The sequence below is a fragment of the Columba livia genome, chromosome 7 (genome assembly GCF_036013475.1).
Source record: "Columba livia isolate bColLiv1 breed racing homer chromosome 7, bColLiv1.pat.W.v2, whole genome shotgun sequence".
Lineage (NCBI taxonomy): Eukaryota > Metazoa > Chordata > Aves > Columbiformes > Columbidae > Columba > Columba livia.
Window position 1 is genome coordinate 31,044,260 of NC_088608.1, and position 26,511 is coordinate 31,070,770.

Genomic DNA, 26,511 nt, shown 5'->3' on the forward strand with positions numbered 1-26,511 from the left:
AAAGCTTGCTTTAGTGCCCAAAAGGGGCACGGAGGTTCTAAATTTCCATCAAGTCAACACTCGATTTTCCACATTCACCATCAGGTAGCAGCCCATCATCTGTGCTTTTCCATTTACAGCAGATGGAAAGGCATCCAGAGAGTATGACACCACAATCTGCAGACCAACAGCAGTTACAAAGTAGGCAGTAGATTCAAGGAAATTCAAGTATAGACTTAATTCTTAGGTGCCACAACAGGAGAACAAGCTACCTCAATAGCATCAGACTCTTTCAGAATCTTCAGATCTTTTTAGTAAAAGAATCATAGGTCATGACCACAGAGAGAGAGAGTGAGAAGAACAGCTCACAAAAGCCTAAAACAGAAATTCTGAAGTTGAAGGAATAGGAAGAGACACAGAAAAAGTGGTGAAAAGAGGGGACACTGCCCCTCCCAGCCCCCACTTCCACTGGTGTTTTATTTATTTAAGTTGCAGAAAATTGCTGACCAAGCACAGCAGGAGGAAAGTAGAAAAGGAGAAAATTGAAAGACTGTTTGGAAAGGAAGAGCTGGAATAGGCACAGAACAAAATAGGAAAAGTGAGGAACTGGAAGACTAATACTGACTATAGAGGAATTATAAGTTAAACAGGTTGCAACCAGTAGGTTTTGGCAATGAACTCCCCCCTCCACCTTCCTTAAATGGAATTGTTTCGCAGATATAACTTTTTTTTAATGGAAGGACTCTCAGAGATCCAGAGCTGCTACTTGTGTATGCATAGAGATGGAGAAGACATCAAAGGTTTATCAAATTATCTTATAGGAAAACTTATTTTTTGTCATACTTCCATCTGTAACAACTGAGGGGTTTTTTTTTGTTTGTTCATTTTGGTGGTAAGACGCTTGCAGGTCCAGTTCAGAGAGAACCTAGAGTCCTTTCAGATTAACAAAATTGGCCAGGAAAACGCCTACAAGTCAACCATCTATATCCCTTTCTATTGCATTGTTCTGTTAGTGGAGTGGTGTTTTTCTTGAAATCATTGTTCACTGGCTATGAATCACATTTTTTTCTGCTCAAAACACATGAAAAACATTCTGAAACAGTTAAACACAGCATACAAATTCTAATGATATTGTGTAACTACTTCTCAGCCACTAAATGAAAACAAAGAGCTCTTCTATCAGTCTATGTGTCCTGCTGTAGCTGCAGCATTGGTGTACTATGAACATGTATATAAAAAAATCACAGCTGAAGAAAATATGCGTCTACCTTTGCTATGGGACACAATGGCAGAGTGAACACCACAGCTGGTAAAAGGGGCATGAAATTTGCAAAAAGGAATGTCATTAAAGATCTCCACCAGGAAGACGACCAGGCTCCAAGCCAACATGCCACCTAATGTGAAGAAAATGCATGACTAAAAGGATGTTTTTTCCTCTCAGTTCTCTGCTCCTAATTTTTCTGTCTTCTGTAGCTCATGAGACCTGTGCCACTCTACAGACTGATAGCTTTTGGGTACAACAGTGTACATGTACCTGGTATGTAGGACAACACTGAAAATCTCCTTTCACTTCTATGGGCACAGAGGTAGAGCAGACCCTCAAACAAAGGCTCTGCAATTTTTTTTAAAGAAAAACCTGACTGAGGAAAAGTTGTGAGCAGAAGAGACAAAGCTGGATATGAAAAGAAAGGCTTGGATGGTGAAAAGAGGGAATAAATTTTCTTTATGCGATCAGAGGGAAATGCACTCTGGAGTGATTTCCCTCTCAAAACTCCCTCTAAGTCTCACAATCAGCCACATAAAGTTTAAAACATCTGGCTCCTCTCCCCCTGTGCTTACCTGACCCCGGCATAGATCAGAGAACCTACACGAGGTTGATCAATGGAGGGTCAAGGAGCCCTTCTCTAAAACCCCTCACTATCACACTACCAGAATTATCACAGGATTTGGCTTCTTGCACATGAGGGAAACCCATTAAATTGATAGATTATTAATGTTTTAGGAATGTGACTTTCCCCACTGTCTAGCCAGTTCGATTTACAAAAACTAGTACATGAGTTACACACATTGGAATTTTAGTAATAATTAATCCGTGACCTGTTCAAAGTGCTGTACAAACATTAACTAGCTATTCCTCAGAATGCAGATGTGCTGTAAATAACAGAAAAGCCCACCCCAAAACCCCACAACACGAAAATTAATAACCAATCACCCCACCTGAAAACCAAATCTTGCCTCTTCTGCAAAGGTAAAAAATAGTGTGATAAATGCAGTACCTTGTGTTGGGCCCCTGGAAGTCACTAACCAAGTGACAAACTACCACAGATAGGAAGGTAAGAGTTCCCAACTCCCAGTCCTGTACTAGGTGTCTTGAGGGTACAATATTTTCTAGCTCTTGATGTCTTTCTCATTAACCTTTGCATGCAAGTCTGCACAGATACAAGAACTCAAGGGCAAAATAGCAACAACAAGAAGAAGGAACGAAATAAATATTACAAGAAACACCGTCAAAAGATTATTTGAAAAGCCCATTTATGAGCTTACAGACAATACCTTGGTGGCACGTATCTGCCTGTGAAGGTCAGTTAGTTGTTGGATTTTGTATTCTAGTTCTGAAATCTGGGCTTGAAGCCATGTCCAACGGCTGCCAATTCTAGCTCTGTCTGCAAGCCACTTCCATTCAGAAGTATAGCTGCTGTGAAGACAAAATGCTGGTTAGTCCAAAAATAAAGATAACCACATTTGCACAAGAACATTTTTGACAGCTGCTCTGCCTCATGTTGCAAGCATCTCAGTTGCTTTCAGAAGATATCTGATTATACCCCTCCAGTTTCACATCAGCTTATTTCTATAACTACAGAACTTGCCCAAATTGGTACAATCAATGTTCACTGCCTATTCCCAGGCTGAGTTAGTTTTCTGTTCTGCACTATAACACCCAGAGCTGGAGTAACTACCAAACTATATAAGTTAATTCAGATTACAGATTTGTAAAGAATTCCAGTAACTCCACCAGCAAGAATCCAAATTCTTACACCACAGTTCCTCCCACAGGCTTCCACAAATACCATTTGCCAACAACTGGAATCTAAAGAAACACCATCCAGCAATGACCAGCTAGATGTCAAGTCACTGCCCAAAAAGCCAACTAAGTAGTTTAGATGTCCTTTGTTCAAGCTATTTTGTAAATAAAGCTGTGTCAGTGAAGTAAAATTAGGTCACTCTTACTGTAATTTACAAATAGGCGTCTCTTGTAACACAAAAGCTATGCCTCTCAGTACCTGACATTGTGATTAGCTTAACTTTATTATGCTAAACTCATCACTGGTATCAGCAAACCTAACCTACATTAAATAACTGAAAGACACAGCAGTACCTGTCAACAAGTAATCTTAATATCCAGTAAGTTTAACCAACAGAGACAACACATTGCAGTATTTTTGTATGCAACTTCCACTAGTATCCTACCATTAACTGTGTTTATTTATTTAAAGAAAATGACTGGCAGTTTTTTTCCACTGAAGTTGTGAAGTAGCTTGCCACATGTAACACAGAAGAACTGTAAAAACAAAACAAATCTTCTTTGGGAAAATAAGCGCTTTTACTCAAGTTATTTAGATAACTGTTGGATCTAAATCTTGGATGACACTGTATGTCAGCTTTGCACAGGCGGAATACGTGATCCCCTGTTCCCCAAGCAATGAAGAGTAATAAAGTATCACAAACGATACACGAAAAAGCAGATGCCAGTGAACTGGCCTAAGAACATCACTCAAGTGCAATCGTTTCACACAGATTTTTGTGCCAATTATCTCAACAATGAAAGAAAGGTAATACCTCACCCTGCAGAAGATGCTAGACATTACCTGTCATGAGTAGAGAATCACCAAATTTGAGGATTTTCAGGGCAAAGATTATAAAGCATAATATAACTCAAAATCTCAGAACTTCCAGTCTACTTTAGCTATCGTAACTGGTAAGAATAGACACAGTCTCCGGTACATTATCTGTAAAGTACATAATTTCCCTCTTTTAAAACATAAATTATCTCCCTACATAATTTACAACCAACTTAAACTGTCTCCTACACAGACAAAACGAACATATGGAATTAGAAAGGAGATTTAAATATCCTGTTCTACATGCAAGCAAATAAAGTGGGTTACCATTAAAAAGAAACTCAAATAACTCTATAAATGTATGCCATAATAAATTGTTTACATTTTATATATTGCATTAGTGATTATGTTCTATGAAAAAAAGGCATGTTAGGTCATCTTGTGAACATCCATTTTTCTGACAACCCCTTCTTATTTCTCTTTTTTTTCCCATCATCACCAGCACACAGTATATCGCGCTGGTTACTTATGCTTTAACCAAGTCTTCTTGCCAAGAGCTCCTCAGGGATTGACAGCTTTTGCACTTTTGTGCTTCTGAAAGTCATAAAATACAGTTTGTGGGTAAAGGGGGGAATTCGAATTCCTAATTGGCCCAAGTCAGAGTTCAATTAACTAATGTGTTCATGCAAGTGCAGTGGCTGGAATAGTTAGGATTTGTCTCAGGATCCTGGGATGGCAAAAAGCTAGTCCTAAGAAACAGCTGCTTAACGAGGCTGTAAAAAATCCCTTAATAATTTCAACAAAAAAGTTAAATAGGAAATAAGAAGATAACCAAGATAACCCAACAGGAGTGTTGAGGTGCTTATTTCTATTCTCAAAAGACAAATGAAGAAACAAACAACAAAACCCCAAAACTAGGTCATTAGAAGCCCAAGTGAAAGAAAATAAATCATGCTGACAAAATTACCTCCTGAGCTAGATGCAACCACGTGGGGAGAAAGGTGAGGTATCCTCAAACAGACCGAGAGGGAAGGGAAAGCAAATGAGAGAAATAAGAAGTGCTGACACAGCTGGGAAACAAGAAGTGGAATGGAAAGGGCTGCGCTGGTCTTATGTCACATACATAGTATGAAATTACCATGGCAGTAAAGGAATCCACAATCAATACCAAACCGCAGCAGATAACAGAAGAGCAGTTAAACACTGTGACCTTAAGACAAGCAAATCATATTCTCTGTATATTACTGTATTACATGCAAAAGAAATACAAATGTCCTCTGCAAAGTTACATCACAAAGTATTTTTCAAAAATGTGTTTGCAGGTTTTTTCTTAAACTCTATTAAATCTTGGATTAATTGCGTTCACTGTTAAATATGCCACGTATATTTTTGCTTCATTCTAAAATACTACCCAAGTACTTCCTAAGGCTTTAAAGTGTACTGTATAATTAAACTAACTGCATTTAATTACACTGTAACAAAGATGTCCTTAGGCTCCTCTGTAAGGAAGAGTTTCCACCCAACTGAGCACAAACATCTCAAGCTCAGCCCAAAGGAAGCAATTTTAGCTTCTCCCTCCTGCCAGGCCAGGCTGCCTCGTGCCCAGCGCCTGGACAGCTACACGGTGACATGGATTAGAGAGTTCCTCATGGTTAATTTTAACTTTGGAGGCAGGGTGAATTGAGCAAATTTAAGTCTAGATCCCTTTCCCAGTTTTGATGCCTTGCAGACAGACGCACTTTTGCATTGCCACAAGGGAAGGGGCAGGGAGCTCAGGGCAAGGCAGTGAGTACCAGCTCACATTTATGTTCAATTCTGCTCCCATCTCTGTCACTCGTATTTGTTTGATCTTGCATTATTTATTTACCATCTTTGCCTGCAAGTCTATTCCTCTACAAATCATTTAGTAAACCTTGTAACTCCTCGGAGGAAGATAAATCGCTGTAAGCTGTCCTCACACTCCTAAAGTGACCTATTTGCATGCAAAGTAGTATGGGCACTCAAGTGACAAATTATAATCTACTATGACAATTAAAAAAAACAAACCCAAAAACCTGTGAATCTGTTCCTGGGATGTTAGACAGTATAGCATAACATTTACTTAGTAAAAAAAGCTGTTTTAAGGTGGCACCAGTGAATTCATTGATTCTGCAAATCCAGAAGAAAAACAAAACAAAACAACCAACCATAAAGGGTTACAAAAATAACCAGGCATGTTGCTAAAGGAGGAAGTCAGAGCAGGTGCTAAAGTAGAAGCCTCTGCTCTGGTTCTCTGTTGGGAATGAGACAAGAAAAATAAAGTAGCTTCTGTCTGTCCCACTTCCTGTGTGCTCCTTTTGCAAAGCGTTGTTCCTGGGTTTCCATGCTTTCTACTCTAACGTCACACATCCTCCACAGGAACTTCAAATTTGCTCTTCTGCTGGCAGCTCAATACAAACCACGTTACATTTGCAAAACTTTCTAATGTTCAGTACTGTAGGATGGTGAAATATTAAACTTACATGTAAAGTTATTGCTCTTGCAGTGACTCTAAATCTGCAGCTGATCTGCTGCATATATCCAGGACTATTGGAACTGGAAGAGAACAGAGCAATCCTGACTTTGTATGAATAAAACACCTCATTTAAATTTCCCTACAAAAACATGCTGGAAATGTATTAGAAACAAAATTAGTTTCCATATGAGATGTTGGCTTGCATTTCCCCTGTTCTGGTTGAACTGCAGGTCAATCCTGCACAACTTGCAAGAGAAGGAAGGATGGAAGGAAGGACAGAGGGAGGACAGACAAACAATCCACAAGGAACACAGATGCCAATGCAGACAGTCAGAAGTATGATCAAAAATATAAGTAGGAAGCCAACATTCAGGCTGTACTGCGTCACAGGAAAGAATTTGCCTGGGGATGGCCAGCACCAACAGATACAGTAGCAGCATTCCAGCAAAGCTACTTGCTTTTGGTGAGACTGAAGAGGCAAGTGAAGAGCACTAAATAATACATTATTACAGTCAGTGTTATTGCTTTAACTGAAAAAAGTTTTTAGCCATGATCTACAGACAGAGCATAGGGATGAAGCCCTCAGTACTCTCATTTTTCCCAAAAGAGAAAACAGAATTAAGAACAAACCATGTTTTTATGTAACCAAGCCAACATCAAAGAACATAACAGACTACAGAAAGTATTTTCTGCTACCAGTGCCTCCATTATGTTGTGGGTGAGATTTACGTCTTCCCAATAGCTAAGATCAGTCCATCCCAAAAAACAAAACCGGGCAACCTGAGTGCAAAGGGCACTGCCAACCAAGATAAAATTGTTGGGCTAGACACACACTGTTGTTTGGGTTTTGTGCCTGGGGTGGATTTCTTCGTTTGTTTGTTTACGGGAGGGGAGAAGGGGTGGAATTTAAACCTTTTAGGCATATTTAATTTTTATAAGCAGACCAAGCAAGAAGCCTGAAAAACAGTTCATAAATAATGAAGGAAAAACACAGTGCTGTTTAAAATACACAAAAACGAACCTGGGATTGATAGTATATAGGAGGGTTGATTCAAATAGGTATGCTGAGCACAGGAAAAAGTATTTTAGAGCATACAGCCCTGTGCCCAAGGGAAGATTCTCCGCAAGTATCTTATATCCTGAAAATTAAAAGGAAACTGAGGCCTTCCAGCCTCCCGATTTCCAGTCAGAACAAGTAACAGCCCCTGCCACAACATGTCTGCAGGGACAGCGACAGGACGTTTCCTACTCAACAGGGAAGGAGGATGTTTGCCACAGACCAACACTCCAAAATGCAGGTTTGCCAGCCCAAAACACAGTCTCCTTCCAAAAGGTTTATTTCAAAGAACACCAACAATTTCAAGTTACAACTATCTTAAACATGAACAAGCCAGGGAGCAAGGCACCCACATAGTGCAAGTGGCAAAAACTCCTCCAATTCAAAAATGATGCATTAAACGTAACAACAGCAGTTGTTCCTGACAGCCCTTCGTACTTACATTTCTGCTCAGTTTCCTAACATGGTATACTTTGCTCTTTCTGCCAGGTGACGCCCCTTCAGTTTAATCCACATTGTTCTGGCATCCAGTTTTCAGATGATTTAGTCCTAAAGCGACCCTGTGATCCTGAACTCTACCATCGCTGCTGGTTCATCTCCTCCTCTCCCAGGGAACTTCTAGGGTATCAGAAGCCTGTTGCCAAACATGAGACAGTGAAGTCTTTGGGAGCAAGAAGCAGCTCACAAACTACAGACTGAATATCCTCAGGATAAAGAGCTAATCACAGTCCTCAGTGGAAGTCACTGAAAACAATGGCAGAAGTTTATCATTTTGCTGAAGGACTCAACTCTGGAAATTAAAAAGCAAAATATCACAAAATTCTCCAGATCTTTAAATCTCGTCCAGACATCATATGACTCATGGTTAAATTCACAAGACTTGACACACTGGAAAAAAATCATACATTCCCCAATTCTCTTGGGAAGCTCACTGAGTTGTAGAAAAATACAAACCAGTTCATATTTACCAAATGGCACTCTTATCACAAATGTTTAACAGCACACTAGGATGGTGGGGGTCCCCTGGAACCAGAGCTGCAAGACTGCAAACTTCTTGAACTGCCCCTAATTTGACACCAGCACCACAGTCACTTTTCCTGGGACTACACATGGCAACGTTCAAAAAGCAGCTGCCCTGAATACAAGCCTTTGCACACAAGCCGTTAAGGTGAGCAAAGGGCTGTCAACACGTTGGTGAAACTCAACATGTCCATTTTTCTTCTCTCTGCAAACAATGACAGTAAATAAGAGCTCACCTATGAAAACTAAGAGATGGTATATAAAACATGGAAATTAGGTGAATTCAGATATACAGTGCATGTATTTTAGATATACATCTAGATTTTACTAATGAGATAAAAATTCCCACTCCCAACAAAAACTTCGAATGCTTGTAATGGCTGAACAAACACGTCCAACTATGAAATGACCTGTAAATGCTTTCTCAAGGAGTGATTCTTCCAGCACACCTACTTAATATTTGTTTTCAGAATAAACTAACTTCTGATTGCTGTTGAAGTATTAATTTCCCTGGACCAGTTAACTGTTAAATCCATAACAGCAACATAATTTAAAAAAAACAGTGAGTGCTGTTTTATGAACTCAGTCTCTTTTATGCATTCCAGAGTGCAAACAAGATTAAAACAAACTTTAATATCATCCTGCAGTATCATATCCAATCAACGCTGCACAACAAAACACTATTTACTCTGACAGTTCACAATGAGCCTTTGCTCAGATCATTCAGGAGCACTTGCTGCAGACTGCCTGCGGAGAGCAATATGCTGCTGGTTTGTGACAACCAGCACAAAAAAAAACAAAAATCAATTTAGGGAAGTTTTCTGGCACTCAAAATCATCCTGCAGTCTCTGTGAGGATCTGCAATCAGGTCGGTTCTTGTGGAGCATATTGGGTTGCTATCATCTTTGGTGTTTTAACAGAAATTTTACCTGGCAGAGATTTTTCCTCCGGAATACTACACAACTTCAGAGCAGATGGGTTGCAGTTCTCCTTATCATCTACAGACATCAGCAACTGCTTATCACAACAAATCCTGGCACCCACGCCTGATCCCACCACCTCTGACGTACTGCTGCCATTTCATACTTCCAGAATTGCATCCAATAACATACACTGACAATAACACATAATACATATCTTATCTTCCCAAACCATAAAACTTTATCCAGTTGAATATTTCTGCTAAGCCATCAGGCCTAGGGAATTTATGCACTAACACCTGAAATTATCAACCATACAAGTGATGTTCCCTTAAAGACAAATTTCACGGTACAGAACTAGAGTGGAGAAAAAAAATTAAGTAGCAACGGAGCACGATTTTTACATCTTCCACAAATAAGTTTAGAAGGGACAGTGGGAAAGGGAGACAGGGAAAAATCAACATTCAGGAAAAAAGCCTGTAGAATATAACTGAAAATATAAAAAGAGTAAGCCTCTGCACTTAGATACCCTAGTAAAGGAGAAATTTCATAAGCATTTCACACTGGAGCTCTATATGCTCCCTCATGTGAGAAATCACATCTTCCAAACTGATGAGACACCACAGCCAGCACTTGAGTGCAACAGAGTTCAGGCAAAGAATCACACTATTACTACAAGTTTTATGTCAGAAACTGAACTGTTCCACTTGCACTTCATTGTTAACTCCACTTAGGGCTCAAGAAAAATTAAAAATTCAGCTCCCTAGAGCAGTGTTGTCTGTTACAGTGCTGAACCTTTCCAGTGGCTGGCTTCACAACCTAGCAGGTGCTTTTCATCTTCAATTCTGTTTACATAATTCTTTAGAGCTGTTAATGATAAAAGGCCAAATCGGTTGGTGGAGGTAGGGTCAGTTAAAATATTAACTGCCTAAGAAGTAAAAACCTGCAAAAGGTAAACCACCACCATTTCCTCTTTTAATAAAATAAAAAACACTGCAAAATGCATATCTGCTAATACTTTTGTTAAAATATTATAAAATGAGTTTTTAACATTCCATTGGCTCCTCCAGCACCCCAGCATGGAGCAGAAAAGCAGGTAGCACAAACATGCAAAGAAACAAACTTCAGGAATACCAGGGCTGCCTGGAAACAAGCTTTTATTCTTGCCTTTGAAACGGCACAACATCAATAGACTAACACCAGGAACACAGGCCTAGAAATTCTCCGTATTACACAACTGCCCTTGAAAAATAAATCAAGGAAGTAGCACTACGTCTGGATTCCATGCTCAACATAAAATGAGACAGAGCTTACAATATATTCCTTTGAAGATAGGTGCAAATGGAACATTATTACAGCATATAAGCAGCATATCAATGCTGTCAAGCCACTGAAAGCAGTCCCAAAATTTTTACATATATTCTTTCAAGGAACAAGTGGGTATGGTATTCATGTAACATCTAACTCTTGCTTATAACTAATTTCATTCTAGCTGTATGCAGTATCAGATTTAAATGTAAAAATGGATAGGAAGATAGGAAGCATATTCTTTTCTGAGACTTGTTGGACAGACAACAGTTGATCCAGAACTTGCCTGCCAGATGCACTAGAAATCATCAGCAGGTTTTTGGTAGCGGAGGAGCTGCAGCCCTGCAGAACAGGGAAAAATGACCCAGGCAGAGACTGAGAGGAGACTCAGGAGGGACTGTGGCTGGTGGGGAGCCCACAGTGGAGCAATCAGGTGAGAAATGAGGAGTAGCTACAGCAAAGGCACCTCCACACATTGACCTCTAGCTCCTGCTGCCCCTTGCCTTACAGAAGGGAACATGCCGCGCTGTACGGCGTGTGCAGTGCATGTGTGGGACACGGGTAACATGAGAGCTGGGAGGACCCCACAGTGCTCCTCTGAGGGGGAGGAAAGTTGGGCAGAGCTGGGACAGGTCCCGCTTCAGGCCTTCAGACCTGGACCCAGCCCACCCGCAGGACCCAAAGGGAGCTGGGGAGGGGCTGTGCTGAGTGTGAAAGGGGTGAGTTCCCACCACCTTCCCTGGGGACACCCACGTATGTCAGAGACTGAGTCCCTGGGGCCCCCCGCAGGTGCTGGAAACACGCTGTGACTAAGTAATACATAGAGAGGAGTGACCAAACAGTACTTGGCTGTCTGCTTGGCAGGGCAGGAATGGAATTTCTTAGGAGGTTAAACCCTACAGTCTGCAGGGACAAGGGCTGGAGAGTGTGATGAATGCAGGTTTGAACAGTTGCAACCTTCCTGGTTGTAGGAGCTTGTGGTGGCATTTCACCAAGTGTTATTGGTGCCTGGTCCACTCCCATGGGCTGGGCAGAAGATTAGTTTATAATGCACATATATTCAAGCATGGATGTTCAGGTTTATTTATTTTTTTTTTTTTTCAAATACCAGAATCGGTAACTAGAAGTTTGCTAACTGAAATTGAATTAAATTCCCCAAGAGAAAACTTCTTCTCATCCACAACAGCTAGGTAAAATATCTTGATGAAAATAATCTACAGCTATTTCAGTTTCAATAAAAAAGAGCACAGGTCAATATATTTAAATCCGATACCTAAAGTTACATTCCTAACCCATATTTAGCAGTATGAATGAAACCCTGTTACAAGAGAGCATTCCTATTTTGGAAAGCCTTTATGCACACTTTTTATTTCATGTGAAAAGGAAAGCATTTAAATTATTTCCTGTTTCAGGGGCCCACATATGCTGATTTTCAAAGACACTGGATGTATCCCTTTGATGTAGATTCTCATGAAATCAATGTTATCTGTAAAATGAAATAATGCTGCCCTCATTCTACAAGATGTTATAACGACAGCCCATTGTTGTTTGCAAACAAATCTTTTTAATAAAACAAACACAATTCATGGCTTAGCAAAAGAAAAAAGCCATAAACCACTGATTAATCAGCAGCTGACATCAAGTACCAAACTCTTGTTGCCTACTATTTAGTTAAGCATGCAAGGTTATCATGTATACACGTCTGTTTATTAGATTTTCTATTCTACTATACTATGTTGACTGTGTATTCAGAAGAATAATGCTAAGTTTTTATTTAATATGCATTCAACACCTATCTAACTCAAAAGCTTTAACATTCCTGGCTCAGATATTCACTTACAGGTTACAACTTGTCAAACCTTCTCCCTTCCATTAAAACATTTCAGTCCACTTTCAGTAGCTGTAAAAATATTGATGTAATTACAGGTTAGAAATCGGGATCCTCAGTCACAAGAACATCACTCTGGTATTGTGAGAAAGAAATCTTGTTCAAAAGTAAATTATTATTGCTGTACATCAGATCTCTAAAGAAAAACCATAGATGCTTGTGGGATCCTAAATAAGTTGTAAATCCATCTTACAGAAATCCAACCAAGTGAGGCTGAATATATCCTGAAATAATACTTGTATCCCTAGAGTGAAAACAGAAGGTAAGATAAAACTAGCTTTCCTTTCGTTCCCTTCTAACGATTCTCCTCCCACAACCTAGCGACAGGAGCCAAAAATTAAGATAACAGAATTCATGAAAAAGCAATGTATAAAACATTTCAAAATCAGTATATTATCAGCACCTATGAATTTATACTTATTCAAAAGCTCTCATATTCTGTGCGAATAAGACATTTCCCAGACTTGTAAACTAAAAAGGTCTTAAAAACTGGAAACGATTGGGTTTTCTTGCCTAAGAAAAATGGAGAGCAGCATTTAGTCCTGGCAGACTCTCTTCCTCCTCTTCCCAAACCAGAATTCAGCTCTAACATCAGCTATGAAGTGAAATTACAGCTCAAAATGAAAAATTAGAATCTGACCTTGCAAAAACTAACAGCTTCTCCTTACAATGTGTTTCAAAGACATGCAATAAACCCCAGCCCTTAAGCAGTGCCTTCTGTAGTGAGCCCTCAGAACTGCATTGATGTTGCTCAATTAGCCATGAGAAAAATGCTAGGAATAATGGATAACAATCTAGAACAAACAGATTAGATATGGAGACCCTAGTCATAATATTTCCTTCCTGTATTCTCTCCACTTTACTGTTCCACTCCCCACCAAGTATCTGTGTTAAAAGCAGATTTCCCATCTTCTCTCTTTCCAAGTAGCAATCTAAGGGGAAAGACCAACCAACCAACCAACCCATCCACCCCACAAACAAAAAAAACAACCAATGAAACAAACAGAAAACCCCCCAAACAAGCAAACAAACACCCAAAAACCAGAACACCAACACAGAACAGGAAAAAAAAAAAAAGAGAAAGATTTACTATCTCTGCACATTCATTGTAAGTTTCCAGGCACAATAAACCCTGTGGGCATGGAAAAATAAAACACTGCTTCTTCGTCAGACTTGAGGTTGCTGGAGGATAATCAGTAAAACATGTCTTTAAAAAAAATCAGAGGAAAAGCATGAGAATATTTCAGAAGGAAAAAATCCCACCAAATGATGCAAAAGGACTGTATTCAGATGGGGGAAGGAAGATTGCGGAAACAGAGCACAGGACCTTTCATGGTCTATAGAGCAACTTATTTTGCAGAAAAATCTATTCTAAGTTGCTCTTCTCTCTAATCAATTAGATACCTGCATTACAGTTGGAGTGCGCAGCTGTGCCTTCAAAAAAATCCCAGTGATATATCTTTTGATTCTGGAAGATCATTCACGTAGCACATGTAGAAGAAAAACTCTGTACCCTGTCACTTCAAAGGTTTCCCAAATAATCACCTCAGCATCAGACTTCTCTGTGGTACAGTGTAAACGACTAGAACTTCTAACCACACCAGGAGCACACACTAAATACAGAAATAAGGATGTAGAGTTGGATAATACATACAACAAATAGCTCTCAGAGCAAAGCTGTGTTGTTGAAAAAACTTTGAGCCCACATCCTCCCCCAAGTCACCTTGTTTGAAATTGGTGGCCAATTCTATGAATAATCTTCCATCTTCATGAACCACAAAGAAGATCAACAAGTTCCAAGAAAACTCAGCTTGTGAAATGCTGTCTATGTTGCATCTGAAGTGGTTGATGTTTGTTGTGAACTCCTAAAGGAATTATTTACGCTCAGCTTTGTGATGTTCTCCTCAGGGACTCCACCCACTTTGGTTCCTAACGCCTCATACAGAACTAGCGACCAGCACCTAACATCTGCCTTTAAGAAACAGAGTAAGTTCTACCACACCCCCCCGTGTAGTGTCTCAGGGCATTTCCTCCATCTGAAGGCAGGAACTGAACTAGAATACACTGCAAATTACTTATGGAAATTCAGTGCTTTGCCTGAGAAGCCTTTTGTGAAAACTGTGACAGGTTAAAGACATTCATGAGTTGACACTAGCAGCAAAATGACAAAACTCCTGAAAGGAGGCAATTGTTTTTTCATATTTCTCTTTACCAAATACTCAAAGGACCAAATGTGTTTTCATTAAGCTCTTGAAATGGGAAAAGGCTTTCCAACTGCTCTAGAAACTAAGGAAGTTCAATAAATACTGTGAATTGTCAACTAGAAGAGAATTGTGTTCACCAGCTAACCAAGGATCTTTCTTGGGTTGAGGACAGCACCTATGTAATGCACAAGAGATGAAAATGGTCCAAATATCTTAGAACAGCTATTTGCAACTAAACAGAGGTATTGAAATAGATACATAAAGACAATCTTACTTGAGACACAAAGCATTGAGATACAGCTCAGAAGAGCTTATGTCAACACTCGTAAAACAAAACTCTTTTCAGGATAATGAGAATGAACAGGTTCAAAATGCTAAAAATAGCTCCAGGTTTTTTCCTACCAGGAACAACTGGAGCTGGAATCAACCTCTCCCTCCTGATTGGAAACAGACTGTTCTCAGGCAAACACAATAACTGCTCGATCTTCCCCTCTTCATTGGACTGACACCTCCTGCCCCTCCAAAAAGGATAAAAAGCACTGCAGTCATGACAACGACCAGTCACCAGCATTATACCCTCAAGTTAAATGCACTCAGTATACTGGGGTACAGGCAAAACCAAAACATTTTTCCAATTCATCACTACATTAGTAGAACCTTATAACATCCACAGTTCAGTATTATGAAGAATATCACAGATGAAGTGTGTTTCCAGGTCAGTGAAAGTCTTCACTATGAAAAATGAGTCCCAGGTGAGGAAACGAACATTCTCTCACCCACATGATAACATTATTTCTGGAAAGCACTAAGAGATAATTCCCTTGGAGAGAAAGGCATTTCAAAGAATGTGAATGCACTTAGCAGAAATAAAAATGGATGTTAACTTTGTTTCTTTCATCCAGGTGAAAAACAACCCAAAGAGCCTTAAAATGTTAAAGCTCAGGAAACAGCAAATTTCAGCAACTTGCACTGGTGAACAACTGATTTACCTTTGCTATCTAGAATAAAAAGTGCAGTCTTTTAGCCACAATGACAAGTCTTGGGAAAGTTGAAAAAAATTAAGAAAACCCTATGAAGGTGCAGATAACAATACATTCAAATAAGAGACAGCCTGCCCTCACAGCAGTGTTAATTCAAGCATTGCCTCAGCCTATGCACACAGACAAGGTGTTTCTGCTTAAACCAGGCAGTACTTGAACTCCGAGCGCAGTTCCAGCACCAGGGATTCCTGCACTGCCAATGCAGCAAGGCCTCAGCCAGAGCCCTTTGCCACCTTGTCCCCCTGCTGCCCAATTGCTGTTCTGCATGAAGAACATAACAAAGGGGAGGAAAAAAAAACAGAAAAAAAGCATTGTGCTGAGTCAGATTATAGATGATCTACCCAGTCTCCTGTCTCTTAGCTGTAGCCGAGATAAGAGCCTCACAAGGCGGCAGGCATGGAGGGAGCAGCGCTTTTCAAAAACGCTCCCTTGGCTGCCAGCAACAGCAGCTTGGGGATTTCCTGAGCCCAAGGTGCTACCTTTCTGCTTCATAATCCTCTGTGAATTTTTTCCCTCAGTGCAACAGAGCACACTGAGTAAGCCTTAAGTGGAAAGATAACTTCAGCAACTGGAAAGCCACAAGAAGTAGGTAAAGGACTGGCAGGCAGAGTTAGAAGCTCGACTGTCCCTGGCAAGAACAAAAAAGAAAACCCTCGCACAAAACTTCAGGCCAATTTTTACATTATGCACTACCCTTCAAGAATCAAGAGTTTCTCATCACTTTTTCAGTTCATGTAATCACAAGATAAGAATCCCAGAGGCAGAACTATTACTCAGATGTTCAAACATATCAGCTAGGAGAAGAATGTGGGTTCTCCTAGACCGGGAATGCCAAAAATGCTGTTTTTTCATTTCAAAAGGAGAACAATTTTTTTGCAAATTCAAATATCTAAGATGATCCTAACTTGGCTGGCAATCATTATGCTTTAGTCAGACTTTAGTACAGTATTTATCATTCTGACAATACATAAAAAGAAAACTAATTTTTACTACGCACTTCTCCTTCTCTCTGTTTTCCAGGCCTACAGAGTTTAACCAAACACAGCAGTGATTTGATAAAACTATGCCATGCTGAAGCTTCCCTAACTGAGGCTATAAACACATAATGGGATAGCTTTTTTCCAATTTAAGATGAAGCTTCTTGGATTTCTTCTGAACATTATGCTTTTCAAGAAACAGAACAAGACATTATGTTTTTAAATATTTATTTTTGCTCAAACACTAGCGCCACTCTTAATGTTTCTAGACACTCTCTAAGAGCAGAGTATAAGAGATCATGAAACACAAACCCAGTCCTGACTTCGAGCAGTAGAAATGTAGGTAGCACAAAGCTCCTACCAAGCTGTGAAGCTCTATTCTGTCTGTCACTGTCCTGACTATCACATCTTAACAGACATTAAGACATACCCTATTCTCTCCAGTTATAGAATGGGGAAAGCAGCTGTCCTTTCACCACTTTCTAAAATTGCTTGACCACAGAGATGCTGTTAATAGTGTAGGAAGGTAGGGAAAAGTATTTTTTTTTTTAAAAAAAAGGCTGTACGACCACTGGGAAACAATTTTACCATCTTATTCTCTTCCCCACCTCCAATTTCCAAGGCTACAATAATTTGTACTGACAGGGTCCCTGTCAATTCCATACAGTATTAGTTAATTATACTAATTTCACTCTGGTTCTTCTTAAAAAATATACCATCAACACCACTGGTAGCTTCCTTCACAGTAGCAGAACAACTTCAGTAATTAAATTAACATTTTCAAAATTGTACTTCAAGGAACCAATTTTTTTCAATACACAACCCCCACATAGTAGATGGCTTGACACCTGCATCAGGTGGTCATTTTTACTTTTTATCACATTGTAGTGGATTTCAAGATCCTAATGTTGACTAATTCTTAATAACTCCAGAATAAAATTAAAACTATTTTCATAACAACCAAAAATATCATTTACAGCACTATCACTATTTGATCGACAGCACCTTCCCAGTAAGGAATAATTAGCGGTACTTGTGTAATGCAAACTGATAGAGTGCTGTACAAAATCTAGCTCTCTATTAGTAAAGTAACTGTTCTGTAAATGCTGTAATTGGGGGAAGTCCATGCTTTCTGTCTGGCCCCTACCCCTGGCTCACACAGGCAGCCCTGCTGATTTCAGGACTATCTACTGAGTGAGGTTACTCACACAAGAATCTGCAGGTCTAGACCCTTCAATCTTGATTTATAAGCATGAAGCACATGAGTCTAGCAGGAATTTAACACTTACGCTTCCATAGCTGTTCTTACAGTCTGTTCCTCACCATCTTCATCTGAGCTGCTACAAGTGGCATCGGAGTCCAGATCCTGCTCCACGCGAGACAGCAGCCCTCCAGTAGAAAGTGCAAACCCCCGGATTTCACCTGGTGCAACGCTAACTCCGTTCTGTATGTCTGTGCTCGAACTAGTCTCCAAAGTAGTTGTGTTGTTTTCTGCCCATCCTTCAGTGCACCTGAGGGATCTACTGCTTGAAAATCTGGTTGGCTCATGGAAAACCTTCATTCTTTGTAGCTGATGTTTCACAAAGCACTTCAGCTGCTGATCACAGTGTTTGATAACATGCTTTGCCAGGAGCATTTGTAAACGTTTCTGAGTTCTTTTGGCGCGACTGATTTCCATTTGTTGCTTAGTGACACACTGGAGTAAGCGACCATACACCTCCTCCGGGGTGCAGCTCAAAATCCCTTCTGAAGGCCTGTGAAGAATTTGGTGTAATAAATCCCCTTTTATTGTTTCAGCGCAGACTTCCAGAGCTCTGCCCAAAAAACCATTCTTCTTGTACCATTTACCATTTAAAAGCTCCATTTCTTCTGCATTAGTGGATTCAGTTACACTTGAATCCGGAAGTCTCTGTGTTTCTGTCAAATTCGGAGATGTGGTCTCTGAAAACGTTCCCCCTTTGACCTGTTCCTCAGGTTCCGAATGACTAATCAGACCAAATGATGTGTCAGCACCATTAGGTAATGAATTTCTCATCTTGGAGCAGTCGGGCTCTCCCACTTTTGTTTGCTTACCGGTTCTGTTGCTAAACGCAGAATTTCTACTCATTAACAAGACAGACTGATAGCGCTTGGAGGACGGCGGAGAACCTAAATGGTGCACGCTGAGGATATCATTCCTGAGGTTGGGCTCAGCAGTGGGGAACCCCAGGACTGAGCAAGTAATCTGTGCGATGGAGTCCTCTTTTATCTTCTCTTCCACTGCTCTGGAATTTTCCATGCACAAAGCTGTATCAGACTCCATAGCTCTAGAGGACAAAGAAGGCGACAAGTGGATACCATGACCTTTTGTTGCTGCCTCTCTGAGGGCTGGTGTCATTATAGCTATGGTAGGTAGTTTACAGCAAACCTGAAAATAACATGGGCCATGTAAATTTTCTCATTTTCATAACACAGTACAAATGCAACAACTCTGTCAGATATTTCATTCTTTCGACATTAGTCAAAGATTAAATAAAAATTACATTATTTAAAGAAAAATTATAGACTATTCTTCCTCCCAAGTCAAACAAGAACACTCTGGTTTTTATTTATTTCAGTCAGAGGTTGTTCCATGTGCAGTGAAAGCCTTTACCTCTCAGGGGAGTAAGTGTTCATACCTCATTGCATTTCTGATTCTATCAGTCTGAGAAATAAGACTCCCAAAGTTCAAGAACGTCATCTAACCTAGCCCAAACTGAAAAACATGACCATAAGCCATGTGACCTGGAAGGATGCATTTTAAAAGATGCATGCAAGTGTAGCTGTATGTATATACAAACACACAGAGATGCACATCTACACATTCCCACCCCAAACTCTGGCTATATTTTATTTTCATCTGCTCTGGAGATAAGTTACTTTTTGAATCGCATTTGGTTTTCGTTCAAGTATTTTTTTTGTAATACTTAAATGAGTCAACATCAACAGTATCACAGAAATGGGAGCGATGCAGCTACCTATTACAAGTTCAGCAAAGCAGAACAGCTACCACATGATGAAACACTCTGAAATAAACTCAGAGGGACGACTGGGAGAAACACATTTAATGTACCTCTATATAAAGGAAGCATTTGATTAGTTATTATATATTCTCACAAATACACTTCAGAAATCAATCATGAAAGCTAATGCTTTAAAAATAGAGAACTGTTAAGTTCTAAATGTTTCCTAAAAAAATCTTTCCTGTGCCTTTGTATCCAGTTCTTTATTCATCAAGCACTGTCTGCATAATACAAACACAACATTCTTTGATAACAATTTGAATAAAGACAGTTTTCCTTTACAACCTCTTTTGCCTGTGACTTGCCATAGCTTACATGAAGAGTTCCCAAACTTTGGGATTAAAAGACCAGTGTCAACCTTCACCATATCTGACTATGTCTATTCCATAGCCTACAGAGCAGCAATCACTGGCTTGCACTGTACTTTTAGTTTTGGTTAGATGGTTAGACAAACCTGAAGAAAGATTTAATTAAACATGACATGCAGAAGCCTGAAAGTTCTCTGTTAAGAAGTTAGAAACAAAACCAGAAACAATAAGAGAGTAGTAAAAAAGTGAGTGTAGCACAGTAATTTCACAGTAAATTCTCTGTGTAACTGGTACACTACTTGAGCAACATTTCCACTGCCCTCCTTTTAATGTCTTCAGTTACTTTGATCTCCACAGCAACTGCTTAGCTCAGCAATTTTCAATGCACAGATCCCATAAGGGGTCAATGATTCCGAGACTGCCATGTATGGATCTTAAGAAAAGCAAACTCCCTGTCTGAAGCCTTAGCTTGTTTGTAACTACAGGTTTTATGCTGAAGGTGTAAACTTTAAAGGGAGATGTGGAATCCTAAGGAGCTGAGAACTACCAGTCTGGATACTTTCTCCTTAACTCTCGAAACAAGAAGAACAACATAAAGAGCCATATACTGCCTTAACATTCTCCATATGCTTTATTCACATTTCATTGCTCCACATATACTTCAACTATAAGGTTTTCATCTCTGTACATCACCTATCCAGCATCACAGGGACCAGGTTTGGTGGTCCCAATGCTGACAATACTATTAAAAATAATCATTAATGGTACTATTAAAATCCCCAAAATTTCAACCTTTATCAATGAGCCAATAACTTCAGACGATAGAGGAATTCAGAACACAGTCTGGTGTGGTGGATGGCCATTAGGCAAGAGCCTCACTACAGGGAAATGCACTAATGAGAGCTGGAGCCCCACATTGCAAAGGCTCTGGTAACTTTGTAATGCTCTCAGTATCTGTCTGATTCCTGGCCTTCCATTCTTGTAGGAACTAGCAGGCACAAGAATTTTTAAATCCAAAGGAGTGTGGCTTCAGACACCTATGCTTCCCCTTCCTCAGCATGTGTCAAGTAACTGTAGTAAGTCAAAACAATTTGTCACGGCTAAAACGTAAGGGGGACAGAACTGAAGCCACGCTTTCTCTGCAGGGTTACTATAAGCTCAAGGGAGTATTCAATCTGCCTCTGGGAACTCCAAGAATGCTGTCAGCCCAATATCTACATACACCAAGCAATCAGTTTATAGCTTTTCCAACTCTACCATACACCTTCCATAGCCCAAGTAGTTGAACAGGAACAGACTGCTACTCCTGAGAGCCAGGAAATATCCACACACAGCAGAGCTGCTGCTCAAGTAAAGAGAAGTTTGGAGATGTGTATCTCTTACCGATAGGAAGATGGAGGCGATCCAAAAAACTGGCCGCACAAAATTTTCAGAGAGCTGTGTTTTAACTTGATCATATTCCCTCAAATACTACATACCCTTCTAGTACAGTTTCAGATTTCCTAAATGGCAATTAATACCATTAGCAAATTATTTTAAGGGTTTTTTTTTTGAGTTTAGAGGACTTTCCTCCCCATCTTTCAGGGGAAAGAGGGGAAGAAATCAAAGTACCCTCAAACTGAAGCACAAACATTTAGCTAAAGAGCACCAACAAACCACTAATTAGGAGTTCCTGACAAAAGATACAAAACAGCTAAAAAAAAAGAAAAAAATCTAAAATACTTTGTAAGAGTGAAATCGCTCAATTAACCTCTTACTCAGCAACTTGCAAACTTTACACAATGTTTGTGCCCTGAAGACAGTCATGTGAGACACTTCAGGTGTGTCCCTTTCATTTCAGTGACATCAAAAAGACTTTATATAAGCTGGTACTGTCCCAGTCTAGAGTCCATGGCATTTCTCCAAAGAGTTCACACAAACACACAAAAAGTCATTGGCATAAGAGCAAAACAAATTATCAGCTGCAAAAAAAATGAAAACAAATTTTAGTACAAGTATTTGGCTCGATAAGAACTGGACAATTTTCATTTTTGTATATTTTATTTCATTTTGGCAGAAAGCAGCAAAAACAATTTCACTCCACCCTCACTGGAAGTGAGATCCCAGAGCCAAACCTATTATCTTCTGGGGAAAAAGAATAAGTGCAGAGGGAGGGAAGACAAGTACTGCAAGTACTGTATTCAGGAAGAGTCTGTATTTTCTTTCTGGGAGAAGTTTTTTTGTCAAAGGTAAACCATTTCAAGGATTTTTTCCATTGTGTACTACTTGAGGTTTCAAAACCAGAACAGCTGAAATGCTACTAAACTGGCAAACAGTTTGCTTTTCATCTGCTGAATACACACTCCACTTGAATGGCTAAAAAGTATTGTAAAAAGAAAAGCTGACGTAAAATAAGTACTGGGGCGGGGAAGAAACAAGTACCAGACATGCACAGCAACTGATGTTTAAAGTGACTTTATGCTTATCCTCCCCTAATGCCTTAATTACCCAGGAGGATATAAGCAGCAACAGCCGTTTGCAGCAGCCCCAGCGCTCCCCAGACCCACACCCTGCTCCCCACTCCCACCCCAGCTTCAGGTCCCTCATCCCCAGTGACTTTTCCACCACCCCTCTCCCCTGCTACCTCTGCTTATTGCTCAGTCCTTACTCCACATTTCCATGTTATACCCTTCTCTGTCAGGCTCACCTCAACAGAATTTGTGTAAATCCTTAAACTAGTGTCATGCTGGTAATTAGCAGCACCCTATTAAAAACCCAATCACCAACCTGTCTGGATGCAGGGTGGCAATTCCCTTCCCAGCTTTTGTTTCTACTCCTTTCACTTTTTGAGTCTTCCCCCCCCCCTTGCATAACACTATGACTTGTTACACAACCACGAGGACAATGTTTTGGGGGATTTTTGACTGGAGGGAGGATTGTTTTGTCTTCTAGTGTTTGTTTGGTTTTGTTTGTTTGTGATCTTTTCATTTTCAATGACAATAAAACTTCATTTGCATGAGGGGTTTGTAAGGTTCCTGTGTACCAGTCTTCTCTCCTTGTAAATTGAGTTGTCATTGTTGTTCCTCATCCCAAACACCAAAACTTTCTTGTTAATTATGAGATTCCTGGAGATCAGGAGAAGCTTCTACATTTACTATTTTTTTTTTTTCTTTCAAATTCAGGGGCCTACAAATAACATTTCAAATTAATACAGCTGTTTCCACTTTATTCATAGATTAACAGCATTTCAGATAAGCAAACTTCCAATGTTTATTCCTTGTCTAGAAGGCATTTCAAAAGCAAGGCAAAGTCACTGGCAGCAGACAGCATGTGGTGAAACATCCAAAATTAAGCTCAGCAAGAACATTCAAAAATACTGTATTTTGCACTGATAGCAGCTGCTTTAAGGACTCTTAGAGAAAACCTGCAGAAGAGACGGCAGCTACATGAGCAAACTTGATCTGCCTACACCACCACTGACAAAACCTGGTTTCCTACAGCTTTGTGTTGTTTGCTCCGTAATCCCAAGCTCCTCCTGGGCAGCCTTCCTGATAATCGCTGACCAAAAATAAAGCGGTGCTCTGGCAGACGGGCACTGCGGCAGCACTGCCAGGACCCAGAGCCACCACCGAGCTGAGCTGACTTGGGCTGGTTCTCCCAGCCCTGCCTGGTGGGAGACATCCACCGGGGTATACCTTACCTACCTCTCCCAATTTTCACCAAACTTACTTAATCATTTCTAAGAACAGAAAGAAATGCTTGACAGCATAATCTGCTTTTCTTTTTTTTTTCGTACTATAGTTTCCAGCTATGACCACAAAAGAGATATTGGTCCCACTGGGTATGTCCTGGTTAGGAGCATGAAGGAAAAAGGAAATAAGTCCATATTTAACACACCTGGGACTATCCCTTAAGAAAAGAAAAAAAAAAAAAAGTCAGTAGGGAGCTTTTGTTTTCAGTTCAAAAGCAGCCCAGTTACTCATGACGAGCATTTAAGCATTTTAGTATTTTGTTCTATTAATAGATTGGAAAAAAACCCAAACAGGATTATGTGGGGAGTCTCAGCTTGCAGCAGCATTCATTGTGCAGGCAGTACCATATAGATAAAACTGTAAACTCCAGTGTTTTGCACTCCCCAGAAGATATGAGCACAATTCCTCCTCTTTGGGAAAAACAACTCCACACAAAACGAACAAACAAAAAAAATCCAAGCAAAAACCACAACAAAACACCAACACATACACACACCTCTAAAAAGGATCTCCCTCTGAACAGTAAGAGAACCCAATTTAAGGCAGACCACCCAGTTTTAATCATTAAAAAACATCAAAAAGGACATACTTAAATTGGAACACATTAGAATTCATTTATTATAAAATCCATGACTTATTAAAATCTCTGAATAGGGTTGTTTTTCTCCTTGTTCATAACTGCTTCTGAATAGAGAATCATATATTATTTCCAACTTTACTACCATACCATCAACTAATTTCTGGTCAATCTATATCACGTATTTGTAATGTAACATTTGAAGTCATTTCTAACACAGGCCTATATTAAACACTTTTTGTGGGACATGACAGGTGTCTCTGTAAGGAGGTTGTACATCTGCCTCTAATATTTACATTTGTAATACTCTTAGATCCATTGAAAGCTCTATATCAACACTTCAGTCTTTGAAGAGAAGGCCATAAAATGTGGTCTTAAAGAAAACCCATTCACCTCTTAGATACTAATTAAGATGACCGGAATTTAAACTCCCCAAAACACGTACACGATTTCACAATGTCAAATCAGGAAGGAGACCCTAAGGCATGCAGACCAGCTTTCTGAGCTGATACACCTATTAGCATTATAGCCATGTTTTATCCTGTTTGATTTTTAATATTTCCTTTTCATTAAATTGAGCAGCAAAAGGAAATACTTAGCCTTTGACAAAAGGCACACTTCTGTCATTTGGTCACTGGATTTTCACTTTTTTCTTTAATCAGTTACTTTCCTTTTCATTGCTGAGGAGTACCGAGTACTTCAGTCACTGCTACCTTTTATTTTGGGAAACGCTTCAACGTTTTGCAAACAGGGGGCTGATGCACACAGTCCCTTAAAAGACTCACTCGAGACCACACAAAAAAAATCTCAGGGAAGGCTGAGGGACGCACCTGGACCTCAGCTGCTGGCCAGAGCTTGGCTATCTAAAATATTCGGTTTTATTGAGTTAGTGGTGTGTAGTTTGGGAAGCCAGCTTGGTCAGGCAAAGGAATCTGTGGCAATCTTGTTCAGCCTGATTACCAGAGGGAAGTTTAAACCCAAGAATTAATTTAAAAAAATAAATCACACATGAAAATGTAGGTTAAAGCTTTCCACCCATCTACTGATGCAAACATTAAAAAAAAAAAAAAAAAGGTAGTGCAACCCTGGGAAGCAGCCTGCGCCCGCAGACCGCCCGGCACCCCCGGGCACGGCGGGGCAAGGCCAGCCCAGAGCGCCGCGCCCAGCAGGCCAGGCCGGGCCGGGCCGGGCGGGCAGAACGCGGTGCTCACAGAGCGGCGGGGGGAGGACAGGAGATCCCCTGCGAGCTACGCGGGACCGGCGGAGGCGGTCACAGCGCGGCCCTGCCCGCCGGCTCCGCCGCCTCAGCGCCGCGAGCCCCGCCCCGCACCCCGACCGTTACCCCCCCGCCCAGCCCCCACCTCAGTCTCCTCCTCGCGCATGCGCGCCAGCGCTCGGCGGCGCTCCCGCCGCTCCCGCCACGGGAACCAACCGCCGCCCGGCCCCGGTTTCTACCCCCCCCCTCACCTCGCACCGCGCCTCAGCGCGGCGCTCCCCGCTGGCACGCAGCGGCGGCCTGGTCTCCCGCCCCGCCAAGCCCCGCGCTTGCCTTCGCCCGCCGGCTTCTCCACAGCGGCGCTGCCGCCTCCGACCCGCGCGGCGCCCGGCGCGACTCCCACTGCCGCTGTTGAACAGTCCGCGCCCAGCTAAAGCGCAGCACGGCGGGCGGGGCGGAGCCTCCCCGCGCACAGGGGCGGGGGCCGCGCCGCTCAGTGGAGGAGCGTGGCCAATCCGGCGCGCCCGGGGGCGGGGCTCGGCGCGGGGGCGGTCGCCCGCCATTGGCGGGGCGCCTGACGCGGGGACGGCGCTCCGGCCGCTCGCGCGCGCCTCCGCGGGGCGCGGCGGGAGGGGGAACGGCGGCGCGCGGAGCGTCGTCCCCTTTCCTGGCCGGGGCAGCGAGGGGAGGCGACCGTCTAACTCCCATCACCAATAAACATTCCTTAAACATTTTTAAAATTTTTTTTTTGGCGTTTTTATTAGGGATAATAACTTGGAAATATGTGAAAATAGTCACCGGCAGCACCTTCCCTTCCTCAAACCTCCCCCTCAAAGCCCTGAGGTGAACATGGGCACAGAGGAACTGTCCCAGCTCTCCCTCAGGCTTTGAAGTAACGCAGACAACCGTGAG

At 41.1% G+C, this 26,511-nt stretch overlaps 1 protein-coding gene across 13 annotated transcripts in view; it reads right to left on the reverse strand.

Annotated features, from left to right (window-relative positions):
- KANSL1L (KAT8 regulatory NSL complex subunit 1 like) overlaps positions 1–26,322 on the reverse strand; it is a 64,369-nt gene extending 38,047 nt beyond the window's left edge. For 4 of the 13 annotated variants that reach the window (XR_010473726.1, XR_010473723.1, XM_065069047.1 and 1 more), the window contains exons 1-3: positions 25,933–26,322; positions 18,016–19,133; positions 2,533–2,674 (exon numbers count right to left, since the gene is read on the reverse strand). Coding sequence is in view for 5 of the 13 variants with exons in the window: in XM_065069047.1 (XP_064925119.1) it covers positions 2,533–2,674; positions 18,016–19,133; positions 25,933–26,307 (1,635 nt within the window). In the remaining 8 variants the exon portion in view is untranslated. Of the gene's footprint in view, positions 1–2,532; positions 2,675–18,015; positions 19,134–25,850 lie in introns of all 13 variants that reach the window. The other 9 variants (XR_010473729.1, XR_010473728.1, XM_065069050.1 and 6 more) reach the window with 4 other exon arrangements.
- Between the last annotated feature and the right edge of the window lie 189 nt (positions 26,323–26,511).